The sequence below is a fragment of the Nerophis lumbriciformis genome, linkage group LG21 (assembly GCF_033978685.3).
Source record: "Nerophis lumbriciformis linkage group LG21, RoL_Nlum_v2.1, whole genome shotgun sequence".
In the NCBI taxonomy this organism is placed as follows: Eukaryota; Metazoa; Chordata; class Actinopteri; order Syngnathiformes; family Syngnathidae; genus Nerophis; species Nerophis lumbriciformis.
The window spans coordinates 40,705,001-40,729,861 of NC_084568.2; the positions used below are offsets into that span (position 1 = coordinate 40,705,001).

Here is a 24,861-nt window from a genome sequence, read left to right on the forward strand (position 1 = left end):
ACAGCTGCTTGTTGTGTCTTCCAGACCACGTATGGACCGAGATTTACTCCGTGTCCCAGCGTCGTTGGGTGCACTGTGACTCATGTGAGAACACCTGCGATAAACCTCTACTCTATGAAGTTGGCTGGGGGAAGAAGCTCTCTTATATATTTGCTTTCTCCAAGGACCAGGTCAGTGGGTCAATAGCATAATATTGTGAGAGTCCAGTCCATAGTGGATCTAACATAATAGTGTGAGAGTCCAGTCCATAGTGGATCTAACATAATAGTGTGAGAGTCCAGTCCATAGTGGATCTAACATAATAGTGTGAGAGTCCAGTCCATAGTGGATCTAACATAATAGTGTGAGAGTCCAGTCTATAGTGGATCTAACATAATAGTGTGAGAGTCCAGTCCATAGTGGATCTAACATAATAGTGTGAGAGTCCAGTCCATAGTGGATCTAACATAATAGTGTGAGAGTCCAGTCCATAGTGGATCTAACATAATAGTGTGAGAGTCCACTCCATAGTGGATCTAACATAATAGTGTGAGAGTCCAGTCCATAGTGGATCTAACATAATAGTGAGAGTCCAGTCCATAGTGGATCTAACATAATAGTGTGAGAGTCAAGTCCATAGTGGATCTAACATAATACTGTGAGAGTCCAGTCCATAGTGGATCTAACATAATATTGTGAGAGTCCAGTCCATAGTGGATCTAACATAATAGTGAGAGTCCAGTCCATAGTGGATCTAACATAATATTGTGAGAGTCCAGTCCATAGTGGATCTAACATAATAGTGAGAATCCAGTCCATAGTGGATCTAACATAATAGTGAGAGTCCAGTCCATAGTGGATCTAACATAATATTGTGAGAGTCCAGTCCATAGTGGATCTAACATAATATTGTGAGAGTCCAGTCCATAGTGGATCTAACATAATAGTGTGAGAGTCTAGTCCATAGTGGATCTAACATAATAGTGAGAGTCCAGTCCATAGTGGATGTAACATAATAGTGTGAGAGTCCAGTCCATATTGGATCTAACATAATAGTGAGAGTCCAGTCCATAGTGGATCTAACATAATAGTGAGAGTTCAGTCCATAGTGGATCCAACATAATAGTGAGAGTCCAGTCCATAGTGGATCTAACATAATAGTGAGAGTTCAGTCCATAGTGGATCCAACATAATAGTGAGAGTCCAGTCCATAGTGGATCTAGCATAATAGTGAGAGTCCAGTCCATAGTGGATCTAACATAATAGTGAGAGTTCAGTCCATAGTGGATCCAACATAATAGTGAGAGTCCAGTCCATAGTGGATCTAACATAATAGTGTGAGAGTCCAGTCCATAGTGGATCTAGCATAATAGTGAGAGTCCAGTCCATAGTGGATCTAACATAATAGTGAGAGTTCAGTCCATAGTGGATCCAACATAATAGTGAGAGTCCAGTCCATAGTGGATCTAACATAATAGTGAGAGTTCAGTCCATAGTGGATCCAACATAATAGTGAGAGTCCAGTCCATAGTGGCTCTAACATAATAGTGTGAGAGTCCAGTCCATAGTGGATCTAACATAATAGTGTGAGAGTCCAGTCCATAGTGGATCTAACATAATAGTGTGAGAGTCCAGTCCATAGTGGATCTAACATTATAGTGTGAGAGTCCAGTCCATAGTGGATCTAACATAATAGTGTGAGAGTCCAGTCCATAGTGGATCTAACATAATAGTGTGAGAGTCCAGTCCATAGTGGATCTAACATTATAGTGTGAGAGTCCAGTCCATAGTGGATCTAACATAATAGTGTGAGAGTCCAGTCCATAGTGGATCTAACATAATAGTGTGAGAGTCCAGTCCATAGGGGATCTAACATAATAGTGTGAGAGTCCAGTCCATAGTGGATCTAACATAATAGTGAGAGTCCAGTCCATAGTGGATCTAACATAATAGTGTGAGAGTCCAGTCCATATTGGATCTAACATAATAGTGAGAGTCCAGTCCATAGTGGATCTAACATAATAGTGTGAGAGTCCAGTCCATAGTGGATCTAGCATAATAGTGAGAGTCCAGTCCATAGTGGATCTAACATAATATTGTGAGAGTCCAGTCCATAGTAGATCTAACATAATAGTGTGAGAGTCCAGTCCATAGTGGATCTAACATAATAGTGTGAGAGTCCAGTCCATAGTGGATCTAGCATAATAGTGAGAGTCCAGTCCATAGTGGATCTAACATAATATTGTGAGAGTCCAGTCCATAGTGGATCTAACATAATAGTGTGAGAGTCCAGTCCATAGTGGATCTAACATAATATTGTGAGAGTCCAGTCCATAGTGGATCTAACATAATATTGTGAGAGTCCAGTCCATAGTGGATCTAACATAATAGTGAGAGTCCAGTCCATAGTGGATCTAACATAATAGTGTGAGAGTCCAGTCCATAGTGGATCTAACATAATTGTGTGAAAATCCAGTCCATAGCGGATCTAACATAATAGTGAGAGTCCAGTCCATAGTGGATCTAACATAATATTGTGAGAGTCCAGTCCATAGTGGATCTAACATAATTCTGTGAGAGTCCAGTCCATAGTGGATCTAACATAATATTGTGAGAGTCCAGTCCATAGTGGATCTAACATAATATTGTGAGAGTCCAGTCCATAGTGGATCTAACATAATAGTGAGAGTCCAGTCCATAGTGAATCTAACATAATAGTGTGAGAGTCCAGTCCATAGTGGATCTAACATAATAGTGTGAGAGTCCAGTCCATAGTGGATCTAACATAATAGTGTGAGAGTCCAGTCCATAGTGGATCTAACATAATAGTGTGAGAGTCCAGTCCATAGTGGATCTAACATAATAGTGTGAGAGTCCAGTCCATAGTGGATCTAACATAATATTGTGAGAGTCCAGTCCATAGTGGATCTAACATAATAGTGAGAGTCCAGTCCATAGTGAATCTAACATAATAGTGTGAGAGTCCAGTCCATAGTGGATCTAACATAATAGTGTGAGAGTCCAGTCCATAGTGGATCTAACATAATAGTGTGAGAGTCCAGTCCATAGTGGATCTAACATAATTTTGTGAGAGTCCAGTCCATAGTGGATCTAACATAATAGTGTGAGAGTCCAGTCCATAGTGGATCTAACATAATATTGTGAGAGTCCAGTCCATAGTGGATATAACGTAATAGTGTGAGAGTCCAGTCCATAGTGGATCTAGCATAATAGTGAGAGTCCAGTCCATAGTGGATCTAACATAATATTGTGAGAGTCCAGTCCATAGTGGATCTAACATAATATTGTGAGAGTCCAGTCCATAGTGGATCTAACATAATATTGTGAGAGTCCAGTCCATAGTGGATCTAACATAATAGTGAGAGTCCAGTCCATAGTGGATCTAACATAATAGTGAGAGTTCAGTCCATAGTGGATCCAACATAATAGTGAGAGTCCAGTCCATAGTGGATCTAACATAATAGTGAGAGTTCAGTCCATAGTGGATCCAACATAATAGTGAGAGTCCAGTCCATAGTGGCTCTAACATAATAGTGTGAGAGTCCAGTCCATAGTGGATCTAACATAATAGTGTGAGAGTCCAGTCCATAGTGGATCTAACATAATATTGTGAAAGTCCAGTCCATCGTGGATCTAACATAATAGTGTGAGAGTCCAGTCCATAGTGGATCTAACATAATAGTGAGAGTCCAGTCCATAGTGGATCTAACATAATATTGTGAAAGTCCAGTCCATAGTGGATCTAACATAATAGTGTGAGAGTCCAGTCCATAGTGGATCTAACATAATAGTGAGAGTCCAGTCCATAGTGGATCTAAAATAATAGTGAGAGTTCAGTCCATAGTGGATCTAACATAATAGTGAGAGTCCAGTCCATAGTGGGCCAGCAGGAGTTCATCTTGAGTGGAGACAGGTCAGCAGCGCAGAGACGTCCCCAACTGATGCACAGATGAGTGGTCCACCCTGGTTCCCGACTTTGGGCAGCTAGCGCGTCATCTGTGGTCAGAGCAGAAAAGAGACAGCAGATCAACTGGTCTAAAAAGGGGGTCTATTTAAAGGCTAGAGTATACAAATGAGTTTTAAGATGGGACTTAAATGCTTCTACTGAGGTAGCATCTCTAACTGTTACCGGGAGGGCATTCCATAGTACTGGAGCCCCAATAGAAAACGCTCTATAGCCCGCAGACTTTTTTGGGGCTCTAGGAATTACTAATAAGCCGGAGTTCTTTGAACGAACATATGGTACAATACAATCAGCAAGATAGGATGGAGCTAGACCGTGTAGTATTTTATACCTTAGTAGTAAAACCTTAAAGTGCACAGGAAGCCAGTGCAGGTGAGCCACTATAGGTATATATATAGGTATATATGTATATATAGGTATATACAGTATAGGTGTAATATGATCAAACTTTCTTGTTCTTGTCAAAAGTCTTGTTATTGTTATTGCTGAAAGCATCGCTTCATTATGTGATACAGGTGGTGGACGTGACATGGAGGTATTCTTGCAAACATTCCGAGGTTTTGTCAAGAAGGACCAGTGTTCAGGAGGCCTGGTTGCTGCACACTATTATTGGACTGAATGCCTCGGTAGGTGTTTACCTTTTCCACCATGCACGTAAGACGCTAGTTATGTTCAACTGGTTGAATCTGCTCTGATGCTACAGAGACAGCAATCTGTGAGTGCGGACAGGAAGAGAAAACTGTCAGAACGGTTGGTTGTTGAACTCGTGGAGTTCATTTGCCCCAAAACGCCAAAAGCAGGCGAGCTGGGAGGGCGGATGTCTGGGTCTCTGGGATGGAGGACGGCGAGGGGAGAGACGGGAGATGCTGATGCACGGAATACCAAACAGGTACGCTACCAATGAGGCACATTTTGTACGCAAATCAAGTAAAAATTAGACGCGGACACAAAGTCTGGCATAGTATTTAATACAATAATTCATTTTCAATGCCTGTGATGAGGTGGCAACTTGTCCAGGGTGTACCCCGACTTCCGCCCGATTGTCGCTGAGATAGGCTCCAGCACCCCCCGCGACCCCGAAAGGGATAAGCGGTAGAACATGGATGGATGGGATGTATGAAACCCAAAACAAGTGAAGTTGGCACGTTGTGTATGATTTGCAAATCCTTTTCAACCTATATTCAATTGAATAGACTGCAAAGACAAGATACTTAACGTTCGAACTGGTAAGCTTTATTTTTTCAAAAAAGCTGGCACAAGTGGCAAAAAAGACTGAGGAAGTTGAGGAATGCTCATGAAACACTTACCGTATTTTCCGCACCATAAGCCGCCCCGTGTTATAAGCCGCGCCTTCAATGAACGGCATATTTCAAAACTTTGTCCACCTATAAGCCGCCCCGTGTTATAAGCCGCATCTAACTGCGCTAAAGGAATGTCAAAAAAACAGTCAGATAGGTCAGTTAAACTTTAATAATATATTAAAAACCAGCGTTCTAACAACTCTGTTCACTCCCAAAATGTACGGTAATGTGCAATCACAAACATAGTAAAATTCAAAATAGTGCAGAGCAATAGCAATAACTTAATGTTGCTCGAACGTTAATGTCACAACACACAAAATAAACATAACACTCACTTTCTGAAGTTATTCTTCATTCATAAATCCCTCGAATTCTTCTCCTACGGTGTCCGAATTAAAAAGTTGGGCGAATACGGGCTCCAAAATGGCCGGCTCCGTCTCGTCGAAGTCATCAGAGTCAGTGTCGCTGTTGTTTTTCCAGCAGTTCCGTGAATCCTGCCTTCCGGAAAGCTCGGACCACAGTTGAGACCGAAATATCCGCCCAGGCATTTACGATCCACTGGCAGATGTTGGCGTATGTCGTCCGGCGCTGTCTCCCTGTCTTAGTGAAGGTGTGTTCGCCTTCGGTCATCCATTGTTCCCACGCCGTTCGCAGTCATGCTTTAAATGCCTTGTTGACACCAATATCGAGCGGTTGGAGTTCTTTGGTTAATCCACCCGGAATGACGGCGAGTGTTGTATTTGTGTGCTTCACTTGTTTTTTGACACCATCTGTGATGTGGGCGCGCATGGAGTCGTATATCAACATGGACGGAGCTGCGTGAAAAAAGCCACCCGGCCTCTTCGCGTAAACTTCCCTTAACCACTCGCTCACCTTTTCTTCATCCATCCATCCCTTCGAGTTAGCTTTTATGATGACGCCGGCTGGAAAGGTCTCTTTTGGCAAGGTCTTCCTTTTGAATATCACCATGGGTGGAAGTTTCTGGCCATTAGCATGGCAAGCTAGAACCACAGTGAAGGATGACTTCTCATTCCCTGTGGTGCGAATATTCACCGTACGTGCTCCCGTTGTATCCACAGTGCGGTTCACAGGAATATCAAAAGTCAGTGGAACCTCGTCCATGTTGATAATGTTCTCTGGCCGGATCTTTTTTTCAGCTATCTTGTTTTTACAATATGCACGGAAAGTAGCCAGCTTTTCTTGAAAGTCTTTAGGCAGTTGCTGTGAAATAGTAGTCCGTGTGCGGATGGAGAGATTGCGTCTTTTCATGAACCGGAAACCTGTCGCTTAGTAGGAGCCATTTTGTGGTCTTTACAGATGTAAACACACAAAGGAAATGAAACGTAATACCCGCGCGCTTCTTCTTCTATGGGGGCGGGTGCTTACCTTGGCGGTTGCTTGCCGTAGAAGAAGAAGCGCTTCCGCTTCTACGGGGAAAAAAGATGGCGGCTGTTTACCGTAGTTGCGAGACCTAAACTTTATGAAAATGAATCTTAATATTAATCCATATATAAAGCGCACCGGGTTATAAGCCGCACTGTCAGCTTCTGAGTAAATTTGTGGTTTTTAGGTGCGGCTAATAGTGCGGAAAATACGGTATTTGGAGTATCCCAAAGGTGAACAGGCTAATTGGGAACAGGTTTATTTTTTGGGGCATTTTCTGATTACATAGGTGCAGCTGCTTCTAAGGGGAGGAGGGTCATAAACAGCTGCCGCACTCGGTCATAAACAGTGCAAAGAAAAGGTGCCTGGAGCGGTGTAAGGTTTGTCCCCGCTATGCTTTGTAGACTTAGGGTCATGACCAGAGGTGGGTAGAGTAGCCAGAAATTGTACTCAAGTAAGAGTACTGTTACTTTAGAGATTCATTACTCAAGTAAAAGTAAGGAGTAGTCACCCAAATATTTACTTGAGTAAAAGTAAAAAGTATGTTGTGAAAAAACTACCGGTACTCAAGTACTGAGTAACTGATGAGTAACATACACACACATATCATATATATATATATATATATATATATATATATATATATATATATATATATACGACCCCAAAGGGAATAAGCGGTAGAAAATGGATGGATGGATGGATATATATATATATATATATATATATACATATATACACATACATTGATATATACAGTATATCATTTATATTTATTTATTTTGCCGTTTTTGTTTACATGTTAAAGGTGTTTTAATGAATATACATGCATGTTTAACACATATAGATTCCTTTCTTTCATGTTGACAAGAATATAAGTTGGTGTATTACCTGATTCTGATGACTTGCATTGATTGTAATCAGACAGTAGTGATGATAACGTCCACGTTTTCAAATGCAGGAGAAAAAAAGTTCCTCCTTTCTGTCTAATACCACATGAAAGTGGTTGGTTTTTGGTATCTTATTTGTCCAGCTTCCATATTCGTTTTCACACACTTTACAAGAAATACATTGGCGGCAAATTCCGTAGCTTGCTAGCTTGTTTGCGCTGGCTTTCGGAGACTCTTATTTTGAAAGCGCAGGCGCGATGGAGCGGCACTTTTATTGTGAAGACAGGAACTGTGCAGTCAGTCTTTAGGCTTGTGACGGGATGTACGTTTGAAATAAAAAAGTGCCTTTTTTCCTTCACACTTTTGATTGATTGATTGAAACTTTTATTAGTAGATTGCACAGTACAGTACATATTCCGTACAATTGACCACTAAATGGTAACACCCCAATAAGTTTTTCAACTTGTTTAAGTCAGGTCATGTGACCGCCTGGCTCTGTTTGATTGGTCCAACGTCACCAGTGACTGCATCTGATTGGTGGAACGGAGTCAAACGTCACTAGTAACGCAGGCACTTTGAAGGTCTGTCTGACAGACCAAAACAAACAAAGCGTGCATTAACAGATCGATAAAAATTAGTAGCGAGTAGCGAGCTGAATGTAGATAAAAGTAGCGGAGTAAAAGTAGCGTTTCTTCTCTATAAATATACTTAAGTAAAAGTAAAAGTAAGTTGCATTAAAACTACTCTTAGAAGTACAATTTATCCCAAAAGTTACTCAAGTAGATGTAACGGAGTAAATGTAGCGCGTTACTACCCACCTCTGGTCATGACAAGGTCTTCCTGTGGCTGTCCGATAGATCAAAGAAACCGACACCTCCACGTCGCATCCCATCGCACACAGTGGAGGTTTACAAGCGGCAGGCCTTTTGCATGATAAGATCAAAGACAGCTTTTGTCTTCGACCTGAACTCATGGGAACACAAAGTTGTGTGATAACTTGTATACAATTATTCTGACAATTACCATTACCATCGTTCTCAGTAGACCTAGCTGCCTAAAACACAGCGCGGGGACAGGAAACTCCTGACACAAACAGGAAGTGATCAAAATAAGAGCACGACAAAAGTATTATTTCATGGCTCTGCGAAAAAGGTAACATTTTTTTAATGAAGACAACATCTGTTTGTGTCAGAATGCAGGTTTCGTGTTTACGCTCACTGAGAAAGAGAAGCAAGACAAACAACTTCACGTGTACTATAACGCCTCCAAAGATCAATACTGTCGAGTGTCCAATGACTCGGAGGTCCTCCACAGCTGGGAAGGATGTGTGTGGGAGAAGGAGTCGGTCTTCAGGAAGGTGGAAAATGACTGGCAGATGGTAGGTTTACTACAACCTTTATTTTCACTAAGAACATCAACAGCTTATAATCTTTCTTATATATTTATCCTCAAATTCTGTTCTGTATTAAACAATGTACAGCACATGACATGCAGGGGCACCGCAATAAAAGTACGCCTGACAATATTAATCCAACTCTTTTTATTAGAGATGTCCGATAATGGCTTTTTTGCCGATATTCCGATATTGTCCAACTCTTAATTACCGATTCCAATATCAACTGACATATACAGTTGTGGAATTAACACATTATTATGCCTAATTTTGTTCTGATGCCCCGCTGGATGCAATAAACAATGTAACAAGGTTTTCCAAAATCAATCAATCAATCAATCAATGTTTATTTTTGTAGCCCTAAATCACAAGTGTCTCAAAGGGCTGCACAAGCCACAACGACATCCTCGGTACAAAGCCCACATAAGGGCAAGGAAAAACTCACCCCAGTGGGACGTCGATGTGAATGACTATGAGAAACCTTGGAGCGGACCGCATATGAGGGTAACCCCCCCCCCCTCTAGGGGAGACCGAAAGCAATGGATGTCGAGTGGGTCTGACATAATATTGTGAGAGTCCAGTCCATAGTGGATCCAACATAATAGTAAGAGTCCAGTCCATAGTGGGGCCAGCAGGACACCATCCCGAGCGGAGACGGGTCAGCAGCGCAGAGATGTTCCCAGCCGATGCACAGGCGAGCGGTCCACCCCGGGTCCCGACTCTGGACAGCCAGCACTTCATCCATGGCCACCGGACCTGTGCCCCCACCCCCCTCCACAAGGAAGAGGGGAGCAGAGGAGAAAAGAAAAGAAACGGCAGATCAACTGGTCTAAAAGGGGGGCTATTTAAAGGCTAGAGTATACAAATTAGTTTTAAGATGGGACTTAAATGCTTTTACTGAGGTAGCATCTCTAATTGTTACCGGGAGGGCATTCCATAGTACTGGAGCCCCAATAGAAAACGCTCTATAGCCCGCAGACTTTTTTTGGGCTCTGGGAATCACTAATAAGCCGGAGTTCTTTGAACGCAGATTTCTTGCCGGGACATATGGTACAATGCAATCGACAAGATAGGACGGAGCTAGACCGTGTAGTATTTTATACGTAAGTAGTAAAACCTTAAAGTCACATCTTAAGTGCACAGGAAGCCAGTGCAGGTGAGCCAGTATAGGTATATATATATATGTATATATGTATATAAGGTATATACAGTATAGGCGTAATATGATCAAACTTTCTTGTTCTTGTCAAAAGTCTAGCAGCCGCATTTTGTACCAATTGTAATCTTTTAATGCTAGACATAGGGAGACCCCAAAATAATACGTTACAGTAGTCGAGACGAGACGTAACGAACGCATGAATAATGATCTCAGCGTCGCTAGTGGATAAAATAGAAAGAATTTTAGCGATATTACGGAGATGAAAGAAGGCCGTTTTAGTAACACTCTTAATGTGTGACTCAAAGGAGAGAGTTGGGTGGAAGATAATACCCAGATTCTTTACTGATTCGCCTTGTGTAATTGTTTGGTTGTCAAATGTTAAGGTGGTATTATTAAATAAATGTCGGTGTTTAGCAGGACCGATAATCAGCATTTCCGTTTTCTTGGCGTTGAGTTGCAAGAAGTTAGCGGACATCCATTGTTTAATTTCATTAAGACACGCCTCCAGCTGACTACAATCCGGCGTGTTGGTCAGCTTTAGGGGCATGTAGAGTTGGCTGTCATCAGCATAACAATGAAAGCTAACACCGTATTTGCGTATGATGTCGCCTAGCGGCAGCATGTAAATACTAAAGAGTGCAGGGCCAAGAACCGAACCCTGAGGGACTCCGCACGTTACCTTAACATAGTCCGAGGTCACATTATTATGGGAGACGCACTGCATCCTGTCAGTAAGATAAGAGTTAAACCACGACAAGGCTAAGTCTGACATACCAACAGAGGTGGGTAGAGTAGCCAGAAATTGTACTCAAGTAAGAGTACTGTTACTTTAGAGATTTATTACTCAAGTAAAAGTAATGAGTAGTCACCCAAATATTTACTTGAGTAAAAGTAAAAAGTATGTTGTGAAAAAACTACGGTACTCAAATACTGAGTGACTGATGAGTAACATACACACACATATCATATATATATATATATATATATATATTTATATATATATGTATGTATTTATATATATATATATGTATGTATATATATATATATATATATATATATATATATATACATATATATATATATATATATATATATATATACACATAAATTGATATATACAGTATATCATTTATATTTATTTATTTTGCTGTTTTTGTTTACATGTTAAAGGTGTTTTAATGAATATACAAGCATGTTTAACACATATAGATTCCTTTCTTTCATGAAAACAAGAATATAAGTTGGTGTATTACCTGATTCTGATGACTTGCATTGATTGTAATCAGACAGTAGTGCTGGTAACGTCCACGTTTTCAAATGGAGGAGAAGAAAAGTTCCTCCTTTCTGTCTAATACCACATGAAAGTGGTTGGTTTTTGGCATCTTATTTGTCCAGCTTCCATATTCGTTTTCACACACTTTACAAGAAATACATTGGCGGCAAATTCCGTAGCTTGCTAGCTTGTTTGCGCTGGCTTTCTGAGACTCTTATTTTGTAAGTGCAGGCGCGATGGAGCGGCACTTTTATTGTGAAGACAGGAACTGTGCAGTCAGTCTTTCGGCTTTTGACGGGATGTACGGTTGAAATAAAAAAGGGTCTTTTTTCCTTCACACTTTTGATTGATTGATTGAAACTTTTATTAGTAGATTGCACAGTACAGTACATATTCCGTACAATTGACCACTAAATGGTAACACCCCAATAAGTTTTTCAACTTGTTTAAGTCAGGTCATGTGACCGCCTGGCTCTGTTTGATTGGTCCAACGTCACCAGTGACTGCATTTGATTGGTGGAACGGAGTCAAACGTCACCAGTAAGGCAGGCACTTTGAAGGTCTGTCTGACAGACCAAAACAAACAAAGCGTGCATTAACAGATCGATAAAAATTAGTAGCGAGTAGCGAGCTGAATGTAGATAAAAGTAGCGGAGTAAAAGTAGCGTTTCTTCTCTATAAATATACTCAAGTAAAAGTAAAAGTAAGTTGCATTAAAACTACTCTTAGAAGTACAATTTATCCCAAAAGTTACGCAAGTAGATGTAACGGAGTAAATGTAGCGCGTTACTACCCACCTCTGCATACCAATACGTGTTTTGATACGCTCTAATAAAATATTATGATCGACGGTATCGAAAGCAGCGCTAAGATCAAGAAGCAGCAACATAGATGACGCATCAGAATCCATCGTTAGCAGTAGCTAACTCAAGTTATGCAAAAAAGTGCCAACATGGCACTGCCATATTTATTATTGAAGTCACAAAGTGCATTATTTTTTTTAACATGCCTCAAAACAGCAGCTTGGTATTTGGGACATGCTCTCCCTGAGAGAGCATGAGGAGGGTGTTGGGGGGGACGGAGTATTGGTAGGGGGTAGCGGGGGGGTGTATATTGTAGCGTCCCGGAAGAGTTTGTGCTGCAAGGGGTTCTGGGTATTTGTTCTGTTGTGTTTATGTTGTGTTACGGTGCGGATGTTCTCCCGAAATGTGTTTGTCATTCTTGTTTGGTGTGGGTTCACAGTGTGGCGCATATTTGGAACAGTGTTAAAGTTGTTTATACGGCCACCCTCAGTTGCATTCGCTTGTGTGTGTGAAAAGCCGTAGATATTATGTGCCTTTAAGGTTTATTGGTGCTCTGTACTTCTCCCTACGTCCGTGTACACAGCGGCGTTTTAAAAAGTCATACATTTTACTTTTTGAAACCGATACCGATAATTTCCGATATTACATTTTAAAGCATTTATCGGCCGATAGTATCAGCAGTCCGATATTATCGGACAACTCTACTTTTTATTGACATTTTCAAATAAACAGAAAAGAGTGCAAGTCCAAACAGTACAATTTTAAAGTCAGTAAAATTCTTCACACCCTTTCCCTTAAGACCCAAACCGCCCACCCACCCTCCCACCCCACTCAGGTCAAACCAACAAGGGTCATATGGCACAAATAAACAAGTAAAACACTCTAACATAAAATCTGCTTAGTGTAAAGAATTATCTTATCAGACAGAAAATAAGCAAATATCACCCTTATTTGAGATATTTCATCTTACTTAGATTTCAGTTTGTGCAGTGTAGAGGCTGAAAGGAGAGAGAAAGGGAGAAAAAAATAAGTACAAAATAAATAAATAAAAGGGAGATTATTCCTAATCTGCGCCTGGGCATACGTCAAGAGAGTTGACTATGGCGTCACATTAGTGCCAAAAATCCGAGCGCATAAAAACTGTTATCGCGCGCTGATTCTCCACTTCGTGCGCGCGCGCGACACCCTTTTGCGCGCGCGCGACACCTTTCTGCGCGCTCTCTGTGTACTCCTGGCATCTCTCCTCGCGCTGTCATGTTTCTTTTTGGCACTTTGGGGGCGGGTATGCTTAGACGGCCCCTTCTTTCTGATTGGTCAGGCGAAAAATGCTGAAAAATGCTCAGAGCCAATCAGAAGTATAGCAGGGCGGGTCATCGTCAATATGTGTCAAGATTTACGGAGGAAGAAGTGGATAAAAAAATGTTGCGTGCTGATGAAGGTTATTTCATACCACATAAACACAATACAGGGTAATACAAAATGTGACCCAAATAAATAATAAGACAACAAACACCATAATCACATCTTTCAGCCAGAACTGGTCCACCAGCAATAACATACATTTTAAAATGTTAAAAATAGCTTTTAATAATGTATTCTGAAACAGTTTAAAATAATCAGAGAACTGACTAACACTGACCCTACACAACTATGTTGCACATCCATCCATCCATCCATTTTCTACCGCTTATTCCCTTTGGGGTCGCGGTGGGCGCTGGAGCCTATCTCAGCTACAATCGGGCGGAAGGCGGGGTACACCCTGGACAAGTCGCCACCTCATCGCAGGGCCAACACAGATAGACAGACAACATTCACACTCACATCCACACACTAGGGCCAATTTTAGTGTTGCCAGAGGTAATTTCAACAGGTACAGCATCCTATGTCATATCTACATGTAATAAGATTTGTAACAAGGCAAACCGTTTGTAATTTGGTCGAAAATCGAGCAAGTTATGGTAATTTAATTACCGTATTTTCCGCACCATAAGGCGCCCTGGGTTATAAGCCGCGCCTTCAATGAACGGCATATTTCAAAACTTTGTCCACCTATAAGCCGCCCCGTGTTGTAAGCCGCATCTAACTGCGCTAAAGGAATGTCAAAAAAACAGTCAGATAGGTCAGTCAAACTTTAATAATATATTAAAACCAGCGTGATGTGGGCGCTAATGGAATCGTATATCAACATGGACGAAGCTGCGTGAAAAAAGCCACCCGGCCTCTTCGCGTAAACTTAAACTTACCTTAACCACTCACTCATCTTTTCTTCATCCATCCCTTCGAGTTAGCTTTTATGATGACGCCGGCTGGAAAGGTCTCTTTTGGCAAGGTCTTCCTTTTGAATATCACCATGGGTGGAAGTTTCTGGCCATTAGCATGGCAAGCTAGAACCACAGTGAAGGATGACTTCTCATTCCCTGTGGTGCGAATATTCACCGTACGTGCTCCCGTTGTATCCACAGTGCGGTTCACAGGAATATCAGTTGCTGTGAAATAGTAATCCGTGTGCGGATGGAGAGATTGCGTCTTTTCATGAACCGGATCCCTGTCGTTTAGTAGGAGCCATTTTGTGGTCTTTACAGATGTAAACACACAAAGGAAATGAAGTACGGTAATATCCGCGCGCTTTTTCTTCTTCTACGCGGGCGGGTGGTTGCTTACAGTAGAAGAAGAAGCGCTTCCTGTTCTATGGGGGCGGGTGCTTACCTTGGCGGTTGCTTGCGTAGAAGAAGAAGCGCTTCCTGTTCTACCGGGAAAAAAGATGGCGGCTGTTTACCGTAGTTACGAGACCGAAACTTTATGAAAATGAATCTTAATATTTATCCATATATAAAGCGCACCGGGTTATAAGGCGCACTGTCAGCTTTTGAGAAAATTTTGTGGTTTTTAGGTGCGCCTTATAGTGCGGAAAATACGGTAGTACATGTACCATTGACATCAATGTAATGATTGAGGCTAGATGTCCGAGGTAACATGGCTACAACGTTGCTACACTGGAGAATGATTGGTCATATGAAAAATGCTCACAGCCAATCAGAAAGGAGGGGCCGTCTAAGCATACCCGCCCCCAAAGTGCCAAAAAGAAACATGACAGCGCGAGGAGAGATGCCAGGAGTACACAGAGAGCGCGCAGAAAGGCGTCGCGCGCGCGCAGAAAGGCACCGCGCGCGCACAGAAAGGCACCGCGCGCGCGCAAAAAGGCACCACGCTCGCGCAAAAGGGTGTCGCGCGCACGCACGAAGTGGAGAATCAGCGCGCGATAACCGTTTTTATGCGCTCTGATTTTTGGCACTAATGTGACGCCATAGTTGACATACAGCAAGAAGGGACTCCAAGAGCTTTGAAACGCTTGAGCAGAGCCTTTTAGCGAAAACCTAAGTTTTTCCAGTTTTAGATTGTAGAGAACCTCTCCAATCCAACGGCCATGTGATGGGGGGGGGCAACTTACAATTAAACAAGATCAATCGCCTGGCCAGCAAGGTCGTAAAGGCAACAGCGTGTTTTAGTGGTACCGGGCACATGTTATCAGGGCATATGCTGAAAATGGCTGATAATGGTTTGGGGGGAAAAGTTTTGACCGTATGCCTTTCCGATTGTGTCAAAAATATCCTCCCAAAAGGAACATAGTTTAGAGCAGGACCAGAACATTTGGACATGATCAGCCAAAGATTGTTTTGCAGGTATTGCTAACAGTGGGGTAGATTTAGGATAGTTTTGAATTAGTCTAGTGCAGGGGTCGGCAACCCAAAATGTTGAAAGAGCCATATTGGACCACGAATACAAAAAAGTAATCGGTCTGGAGCCGCAAAAACTTGAAATACTTATATAAGTGTTATAATCAGAGGTGGGTAGAGTAGCCAGAAATTGTACTCAAGTAAGAGTACTGTTACTTTAGAGATTTATTACTCAAGTAAAAGTAAGGAGTAGTCACCCAAATATTTACTTGAGTAAAAGTAAAAAGTATGTTGTGAAAAAACTACTCAAGTACTGAGTAACTGATGAGTAACATACACACTCATATTATATATATATATATATATATATATATATATATATATATATATATATATATATATATATATATATATACTGTATATATATATATATATATATGTGTGTGTGTATATATATATATATATATATATATATATATATATATATATATATATATATATATATATATATATACATATACATTGATGTATACAGTATATCATTTATATGTATTTATTTTGCTGTTTTTGTTTACAAGTTAAAGGTGTTTTAATGAATATACATGCATGTTTAACATATATAGATTCCTTTCTTTAATGAAGACAAGAATATAAGTTGGTGTATTACCTGATTCTGATGACTTGCATTGATTGTAATCAGACAGTAGTGATGATAACGACCACGTTTTCAAATAGAGGAGAAAAAAAGTTCCTCCTTTCTGTCTAATACCACATGAAAGTGGTTGGTTTTTGGCATCTTATTTGTCCAGCTTCCATATTCGTTTTTATACACTTTACAAGAAATACATTGGCGGCAAACTCCGTAGCTTGCTAGCTTGTTGGCGCTGGCTTTCGGAGACTCTTATTTTGAAAGCGCAGGCGCGATGGAGCGGCACTTTTATTGTGAAGACAGGAACTGTGCAGTCAGTCTTTAGGCTTTTGACGGGATGTACGGTTGAAATGGAAAAGGGTCTTTTTTCCTTCACACTTTTGATTGATTGATTGGAACTTTTATCAGTAGATTGCACAGTACAGTACATATTCCGTACAATTGACCACTAAATGGTAACACCCCAATACGTTTTTCAACTTGTTTAAGTCAGGTCATGTGACCGCCTGGCTCTGTTTGATTGGTCCAACGTCACCAGTGACTGCATCTGATTGGTGGAACGGAGTGAACGTCACCAGTGACTGTATTTGTTGAAACGCAGGCACTATGAAGGTCTGTCTGACAGACCAAAACAAACAAAGCGTGCATTAACAGATCGATAAAAATTAGTAGCGAGTAGCGAGCTGAATGTAGATAAAAGTAGCGGAGTAAAAGTAGCGTTTCTTCTCTATAAATATACTCAAGTAAAAGTAAAAGTATGTTGCATTAAAACTACTCTTAGAAGTACAATTTATCCCAAAAGTTACTCAAGTAGATGTAACGGAGTAAATGTAGCGCATTACTACCCACCTCTGGTTATAATGATGGCAACACATGATGTAAGTGGCTAATTAGCTATATTAGCCTACTATCAAAATGACTGTGTCGCAGGCTGACGCAAATCTTCGTTGACAGAAATGTTGAAATGTAATATTTATTCTACACATTTTTACAACATTGGAAAACATTAGTAAAACTTCTCAGAGGGTGAGATAACTCCTGGAAATGACTTTCTTAGAATAGATGTGTGTGTCCAAGTTAAAGGAAACAGCAGGCTGTCTTCTTTTAATGGATTTTTTTTACAATCTTTGCAAGCTGGGTAACGTTTGCTGTAGTCTGGAACAACATGGCAGCCAATATTACATACAGATCAAATCAAATCAAATCAACTTTATTTATAAAGCACATTTAAAATTTACCACAGGGGTAGCCAAAGTGCTGTACAATGAACAGGTTAAAAGATAAAACGAGTACCGAGCAAACACAACACAACACAAACAGAACACGATAAAAAATAAATAAATAAAATAGAATAAATAAAAACATAAAAAACATTAAAAACAGGTTCACAGCAGGTGTATTATGGGGCGCCATTGCAGGATGGATATCACTCAGTGTTAAAAGTGATAATGTAAATATAAATCAAATACACAGAGGACATAAGTAAGGGAAATTAGATTAACTCAAATATGCCTAGACATGAAGCATACTGATGCAATATGTACATACAGCTAGCCTAAATAGCATGATTAGCTTGCAGTCATGCACTGACCAAATATGCCTGATTAGCACTCCAACAAATCAATAACATCAACAAAGCTCACCTTTGTGCATTCACGCACAGTATAAAACGTTTGGTGGACAAAACGAGACGACGAAGGAGTGGCATAAAACACGTCTTTCTGTGGCAGCGTTGGAGAAAGTTATACATGCAAACAAACTGTTGAGTCACAGTCCACACAACGGTGAGTTCAAGGGCCGCTGAAATTAGTCGGACAAAACGGCGCTCACCAAATACTCTCATCCGTGAAGGATAAACACAAACATATTAAACAGTGGGCTTTCTAACAATTAGGAAGGTTTGTGTCGTGTTTGTCCTCCTACAGAAACCAAATAAAAAATATATACTTTTACCCCCATCTTTTTTCCATTTTCATACATTTTTGAAAAAGCTCCATGGAGCCACCAGGGTGCCGCTAAAGAGCCGCATGTGGCTCTAGAGCCGCGGGTTGCTGACCTCTGGTCTAGTGAATTGTATGGATTACTTTGCATTGGATGAGACTGACGGGCACATACCGAGGAGGAGTGGACCAGATTCAGGGCAGAGTTCCAGTGTTGATCGGATATGTTGGTATTAATATCGCTCTTATGCCTGACAATATTAAAGTCTCCAGTGAAATCTGATCACACTTGTTTTTAAACTGGAAATAGTTAGTTAGCAATGGTTGCTAAGGTTACAGTTAGGTGTTGAGGCCATGGTTCTTCCATGACACCATAAGGTATTTACGCCAGAGGTGGGACCAAGTCATTGTTTTGCAAGTCACAAGTAAGTCTCAAGTCTTTGCCCTCAAGTCCGAGTCAAGTCCCGAGTCAAGACAGGCAAGCCCCGAGTCAAGTCCAAAGTCAAGACTGGAAAGTCTCAAGTCAAGTCCTAAGTCCTGCATTTTGAGTTTCGAGTCCTTTCAAGTCCTTTTAACCACAGACTAATATATTAACACAGATTGTGTATGCTTTTCAAACGCTGTATTTATTTATTAAAACAAGTGCATTTTAAATTGCAGGAAAGAAAATTGTGCTGACATTGCACTTTATAATAGCACTATTAACCAGTCATTTTAAACATTAACTCATTCCTTTACAGAACAAATACATTGAAAAATAAAGTGCAAATGTACTTATTTGTACAAAAGTGTTAACATTGAAAAAACATGACATATACGTGAACATAACAAAAAAGTTGTACTTTTTATATGTCAGGGCCCTATGCTGCATTGCATCTGCAAAAGACCAAATTAGCCAAGAGTCTGTCAGTCATTTGTGCACGATGGAGGCGTAGTATGATGCCACCATGGCTGAAAACTCGCTCCACTGGAGCACTGGAGGCAGGCACTGCCAAGACTCTCATGGCCACTCGGAACAGTGAAGGAAGAGTCTTCATGTTCAATGCCCAGAACAAAAGGGGGGAGAGAGTTTTTTTGGGTTGGTGCACTACTTGTAAGTGTATCTTGTGTTTTTTATGTTGATTTAATTAAAAAAAGAAAAAATATATGTATATATATTTCTTGTGCGGCCCGATACCAATCGATCCACGGACCAGTAGCGGGCCGCGGCCCGGTGGTTGGGGACCACTGAGGTAAACAACCAACAGTATGTCAGAAAGCTAGCTAAAACGGTACACATATTCATAATATAGTATACATTTTAACTGACCTTTATTTTACTATTTTTGTCTTTTTTTAGGTGGCTAAAATACGCGGTGCTGCTGACTGCCGTCTAACGTTACGTGTGATATATTGACTAACCCTGCTTAAAAAAAATCACTGAACAAAAAGTATGAATAAGGTAGTGAACTGCAACAGATTCCCGTGTTTGCAATAACGTTATAACGTTAGCAGTGAGTTTACAGCCTCACTGATTTAACTACACAGCAAATAAAAGTCACGTTACTTAGCCAATAAACGTTATCTTACATTCAAAACTTACCGTTCTTTGTGCAACTTCAAATGCCGGACGAAGTTGGAAGTTGTTGCCTCTCCATCAGTAATTTTCGAACCGCATGTGTTGCATACTGCAAACCGTTTTGTGTTGACCACCTCGTAATTTTTATACCCAAACGAAATTATTTTAGGTATCATTTTTTGTTCACTGGCGTGTGGTTTGGACATGTCTTCTTCGTTGGTTGTCCTGCAATTTGATTGGATGAATGCTGTGTGATGAAAACAAAGTAGATCTAATTTGATTGGCTGTTGTACTGAGACCACACCAGCTGACACACGCAACGCTGATAGACAAGTACACAATGAAAAATACGGAGCGCTCCCGAATAACTTTTTCATCTTTGGGTTTTGGGGAAAGTAGCAAGTCATGTCAAGTCATGTCAATTCAAAAGGCTCAAGTCCAAGTGAAGTCACAAGTCATTGATGTTAAAGTCTAAGTCGAGTTGCAAGTCTTTTTACATTTTGTCAAGTCGAGTCTAAAGTCATCAAATTCATGACTCGAGTCTGACTCGAGTCCAAGTCATGTGACTCGAGTCCACACCTCTGATTTACGCCGTTTTACTTCTTCCTTCAGGTATATATTGCTCGGACTGAAGGCTCCTCTGCTGGACAGATCAGCTGGAAATTTGACTTTGCGCCTTCAGAACTGACCATAAAGTCCGTGTCAATCAAAGCCAGTAGCCAGACTTTCAATTCTGGCAAAGTCAGCTGGCTGCTGCAATCAGGCCTGACGAAAGCCCACCTTGTTGGAGGTATGTAACAATCATTATTATGGGCCTGCTGCAATGCAAGCAGCCCATATTATTATTCCTCATACTTCAACTTGTATTATTATAGCTCTGCACGTTTCTCTTACCATTAATACAAGACGGATCGGCCAACAAACCCCCACATATGTTATACCGTCGGAAAGGCCTCACTCGCGCCTATGGCGGTACTTTAAGTTGGCAACATTTCGTGTTACCATGGTGACGCTGTTCACGAACAACAACAAAAAAATGGGCCAACTTAATGGGTCCATACCCTTTTAATGGACGATTGCAAACGGCAAAAAGACAAGATTACCTCCTCTTGTAGCTCAGCCATACTTTCACGCAGCTCGGTGCTTAACGTCTCATTTTGTTCACACACTTGTCTACTGTCAACACAAGCTAACTTATAACATGTTAACGTTAGCTTGCTTGCATGCTAACATACGCCAGAGTCAAATAACTTGGTACGTGACACTTTTTAACTGTTAGCATGCAAGCGTTAGCATGCTAGCAAGCTAATATTATCATGGTAGCTTTTTTTTGCTGTTTTTTCACTTTATTGTCTACTTCCAGAAATAATGTGCCGTTGTTGAGTGTCTGTGCTGTCTAGAGCTCGGCAGAGTAACCATGTAATACTCTTCCATATCAGTAGGTGGCAGCAGGTAGGAAATAGAATAGAAAGTACTTTATTGATCCCTGGGAGAAATTCAGCACCACAGTTTGCTCACAATAGACAATAAACACTTAGGTATTTTTTACATGTGAATAATATAAATACAGTCTATTACACAGCATTATTCACATGTGAATAATATAAATACAGTCTATTATACAGCATTATTCACATGTGAATAATATAAATACAGTCTATTATACAGCATTATTCACATGTGAATAATATAAATACAGTCTATTATACAGGATTATTCATGTGTGAATAATATAAATAGTCTATTATACAGCATTATTCACATGTGAATAATATAAATACAGTCTATTATACAGCATTATTCATGTGTGAATAATATAAATAGTCTATTATACAGCATTATTCACATGTGAATAATATAAATACAGTCTATTATACAGGATTATTCACATGTGAATAATATAAATAGTCTATTATACAGCATTATTCACATGTGAATAACATAAATACAGTCTATTATACAGCATTATTCACATGTGAATAATATAAATACAGTCTATTATACAGGATTATTCACGTGTGAATAATATAAATAGTCTATTATACAGCATTATTCACATGTGAATAATATAAATACAGTCTATTATACAGGATTATTCACGTGTGAATAATATAAATAGTCTATTATACAGCATTATTCAAATACAGTCTATTATACAGGATTATTCATGTGTGAATAATATAAATAGTCTATTATACAGCATTATTCACATGTGAATAATATAAATACAGTCTATTATACAGCATTATTCACGTGTGAATAATATAAATAGTCTATTATACAGCATTATTCACATGTGAATAATATAAATACAGTCTATTATACAGGATTATTCACATGTGAATAATATAAATACAGTCTATTATACAGCATTATTCACATGTGAATAATATAAATACAGTCTATTATACAGGATTATTCACGTGTGAATAATATAAATAGTCTATTATACAGCATTATTCAAATAGTCTATTATACAGGATTATTCACGTGTGAATAATATAAATAGTCTATTATACAGCATTATTCACATGTGAATAATATAAAAACAGTCTATTATACATTTAAGTACAGTCAAAAAGGAACATATGCATTATACAGTCTGATGGCTGTCAGTATGAAGGACTTCCTGTGTCGTTCCGTGTTGCATTTTGGGAGTCTGAGCCTTCCACTGAACGTGCTCATTCTCTCCGCCATTTAGCTTTTTGCTTTGCAGATGTCGGGAACATGGTTTGTCGTGATCACAATATGCAGACGACAGCGGGAGGCAGTGTGCAGGTAAAAAGGTGTCTAATGCTTATACCAAAAATAAACAAAAGGCGAGTGCCGCTAAGAAAAGGCATTGAAGCTTAGGGAAGGCTATGCAAAACGAAACTAAAACTAAACTGGCTACAAAGTAAACAAAAACAGAATGCTGGACGACAGCAAAGACTTACTGTTGAGCAAAGACGGCGTCCACAAAGTACATCCGAACATGGCATGACAATCAACAATGTCCCCACAAAGAAGGATAAAAACAACTTAAATAGTCTTGATTGCTAAAACAAAGCAGGTGCGGGGAATAGTGCTCAAAGGAAGACATGAAACTGCTATAGGAAAATACCAACAAAACAGGAAAAGCCCCCAAAATAGGAGCGCAAGACAAGAACTAAAACACTACACACCGAAAAACAGCAAAAAAGTCCAAATAAGTCAGGGTATGATGTGACAGGTGGTGACAGTACACCTACTTTGAGACAAGAGCTATAGTGATACATGCTTAGTTATGGTTTGAATTAATATCCAACAATCGCGAAAACAACTTTTTATTGTCAATACTGGCTGCCGAGTTTAATTTTTTAATGATTTGTGCTGGTTGTGTGAAAAAAAATGTGGCAACAAAGGTTGAAAAGCGCTGTACTAGATGATTTCTGATTGTGTTTTTAACCCTCAGATGGAAGCATGCAGTCATTCCAGAGTCTAAAGGGTTCTCCGGAGTTGATCGTCACCGCGCAGCTTAGTGGAGGCGATGGAGACACCGCCTGGCAGCACTCTCAGCTCTTCAGACAAAGTTTGAAGGAGACCGGACTATCCTGCTTTGAGGTCCTCATATACCTACAAGACGTAGAAAGATGAAGACTGGACCCTATTTGTCTATTTCAGACAGTAGGTTGACTCCGGCTATTCAATATATTATTGTTCACTATGACTGTTCAGTCTACAAAATATAATATGAGGCCATATTGCTGTTCCTGTTGCTATAATAATGATTGGGATACTTGTATCCTGTCTTGTTTTGCTCAACATAACTAAATATAGCCTCACAGAGACAAAGACGCTGTTTTGAAACTTGATCAAGCCTTTCTCACTACCAACACCATCCAACAGCACACACACTCACATTTCGGGTCACAGGAATTTAATATGAAACCTGTCAGGTTCAAACACCGAACTATCTATTAAACAAGACAAGAAGCAAGGAATCAAACAGAGACAGGATTAAATTTAGCTCACGAGGAGAGCGCGTGAACCTGTACCCTCGTACAGTATTACCCCACGCTCTGAGGAACAAATTCCACGCCTCCGCATTTATTTGGGCATTTCCTGATTACATAGCTGCAGCTGCTTCTAAGGGGAGGGGTGTCATTATTCAGCAGCTGCACTGGGTCATAAATAGTTCAAAGAAAAGGTGCTTGGAGCGGCGTCAGGTTTGCCTCCTCTCTGCTCGTAGATTTCGAGTCCTTCCTGTGTCAGTCCAATAGATCAAAGAAACCGACACCTCCACGGCGCATTCCATCGCACACAGTGGAGGTTTACAAGCTGTAGGCCTTTTGCTTGATAAGATCAAAGACAGCGTTTGTCTTCACGCAGGACAACCTGAACTCCAAGAAAACAAGTTGTGTGATAACTTCCATCCATCCATCCATCTTCCTCCGCTTATCCGAGGTCGGGTCGCGGGGGCAGCAGCCTAAGCAGGGAAGCCCAGACTTCCCTCTCCCCAGCCACTTCGTCCAGCTCTTCCTGTAGGACCCCGAGGCGTTCCCAGGCCAGCCGGGAGACATAGTCTTCCCAACCAACGTGTCCTGGGTCTTCCCCGCGGCCTCCTACCGGTCGGACGTGCCCTAAACACCTCCCTAGGGAGGCGTTCGGGTGGCATCCTGACCAGATGCCCGAACCACCTCATCTGGCTCCTCTCCATGTGGAGGAGCAGCGGCTTTACTTTGAGCTCCTCCCGGATGGCAGAGCTTCTCACCCTATCTCTAAGGGAGAGCCCCGCTACCCGGCGGAGGAAACTCATTTCAGCCGCTTGTACCCGTGATCTTGTCCTTTCGGTCATAACCCAAAGCTCATGACCATAGGTGAGGATGGGAACGTAGATCGACCGGTAAATTGAG

The 24,861-nt window shown here is 40.6% G+C and overlaps 1 protein-coding gene across 3 annotated transcripts in view; it reads left to right on the plus strand.

Annotated features, from left to right (window-relative positions):
• Positions 1-23,800, plus strand: part of ngly1 (N-glycanase 1) — a 41,316-nt gene extending 17,516 nt beyond the window's left edge. For 2 of the 3 annotated variants that reach the window (XM_061982367.2, XM_061982368.2), the window contains exons 7-12: positions 25-170; positions 4,480-4,590; positions 4,668-4,853; positions 8,731-8,916; positions 20,600-20,777; positions 23,421-23,800. In XM_061982367.2, coding sequence (XP_061838351.2) covers positions 25-170; positions 4,480-4,590; positions 4,668-4,853; positions 8,731-8,916; positions 20,600-20,777; positions 23,421-23,602 — 989 coding nt within the window. In that variant the 3' untranslated portion in view covers positions 23,603-23,800. The remainder of the gene's footprint in view (positions 1-24; positions 171-4,479; positions 4,591-4,667; positions 4,854-8,730; positions 8,917-20,599; positions 20,778-23,420) is intronic. The other variant, XM_061982369.2, reaches the window with a different exon arrangement.
• The last annotated feature ends 1,061 nt before the right edge of the window (positions 23,801-24,861 follow it).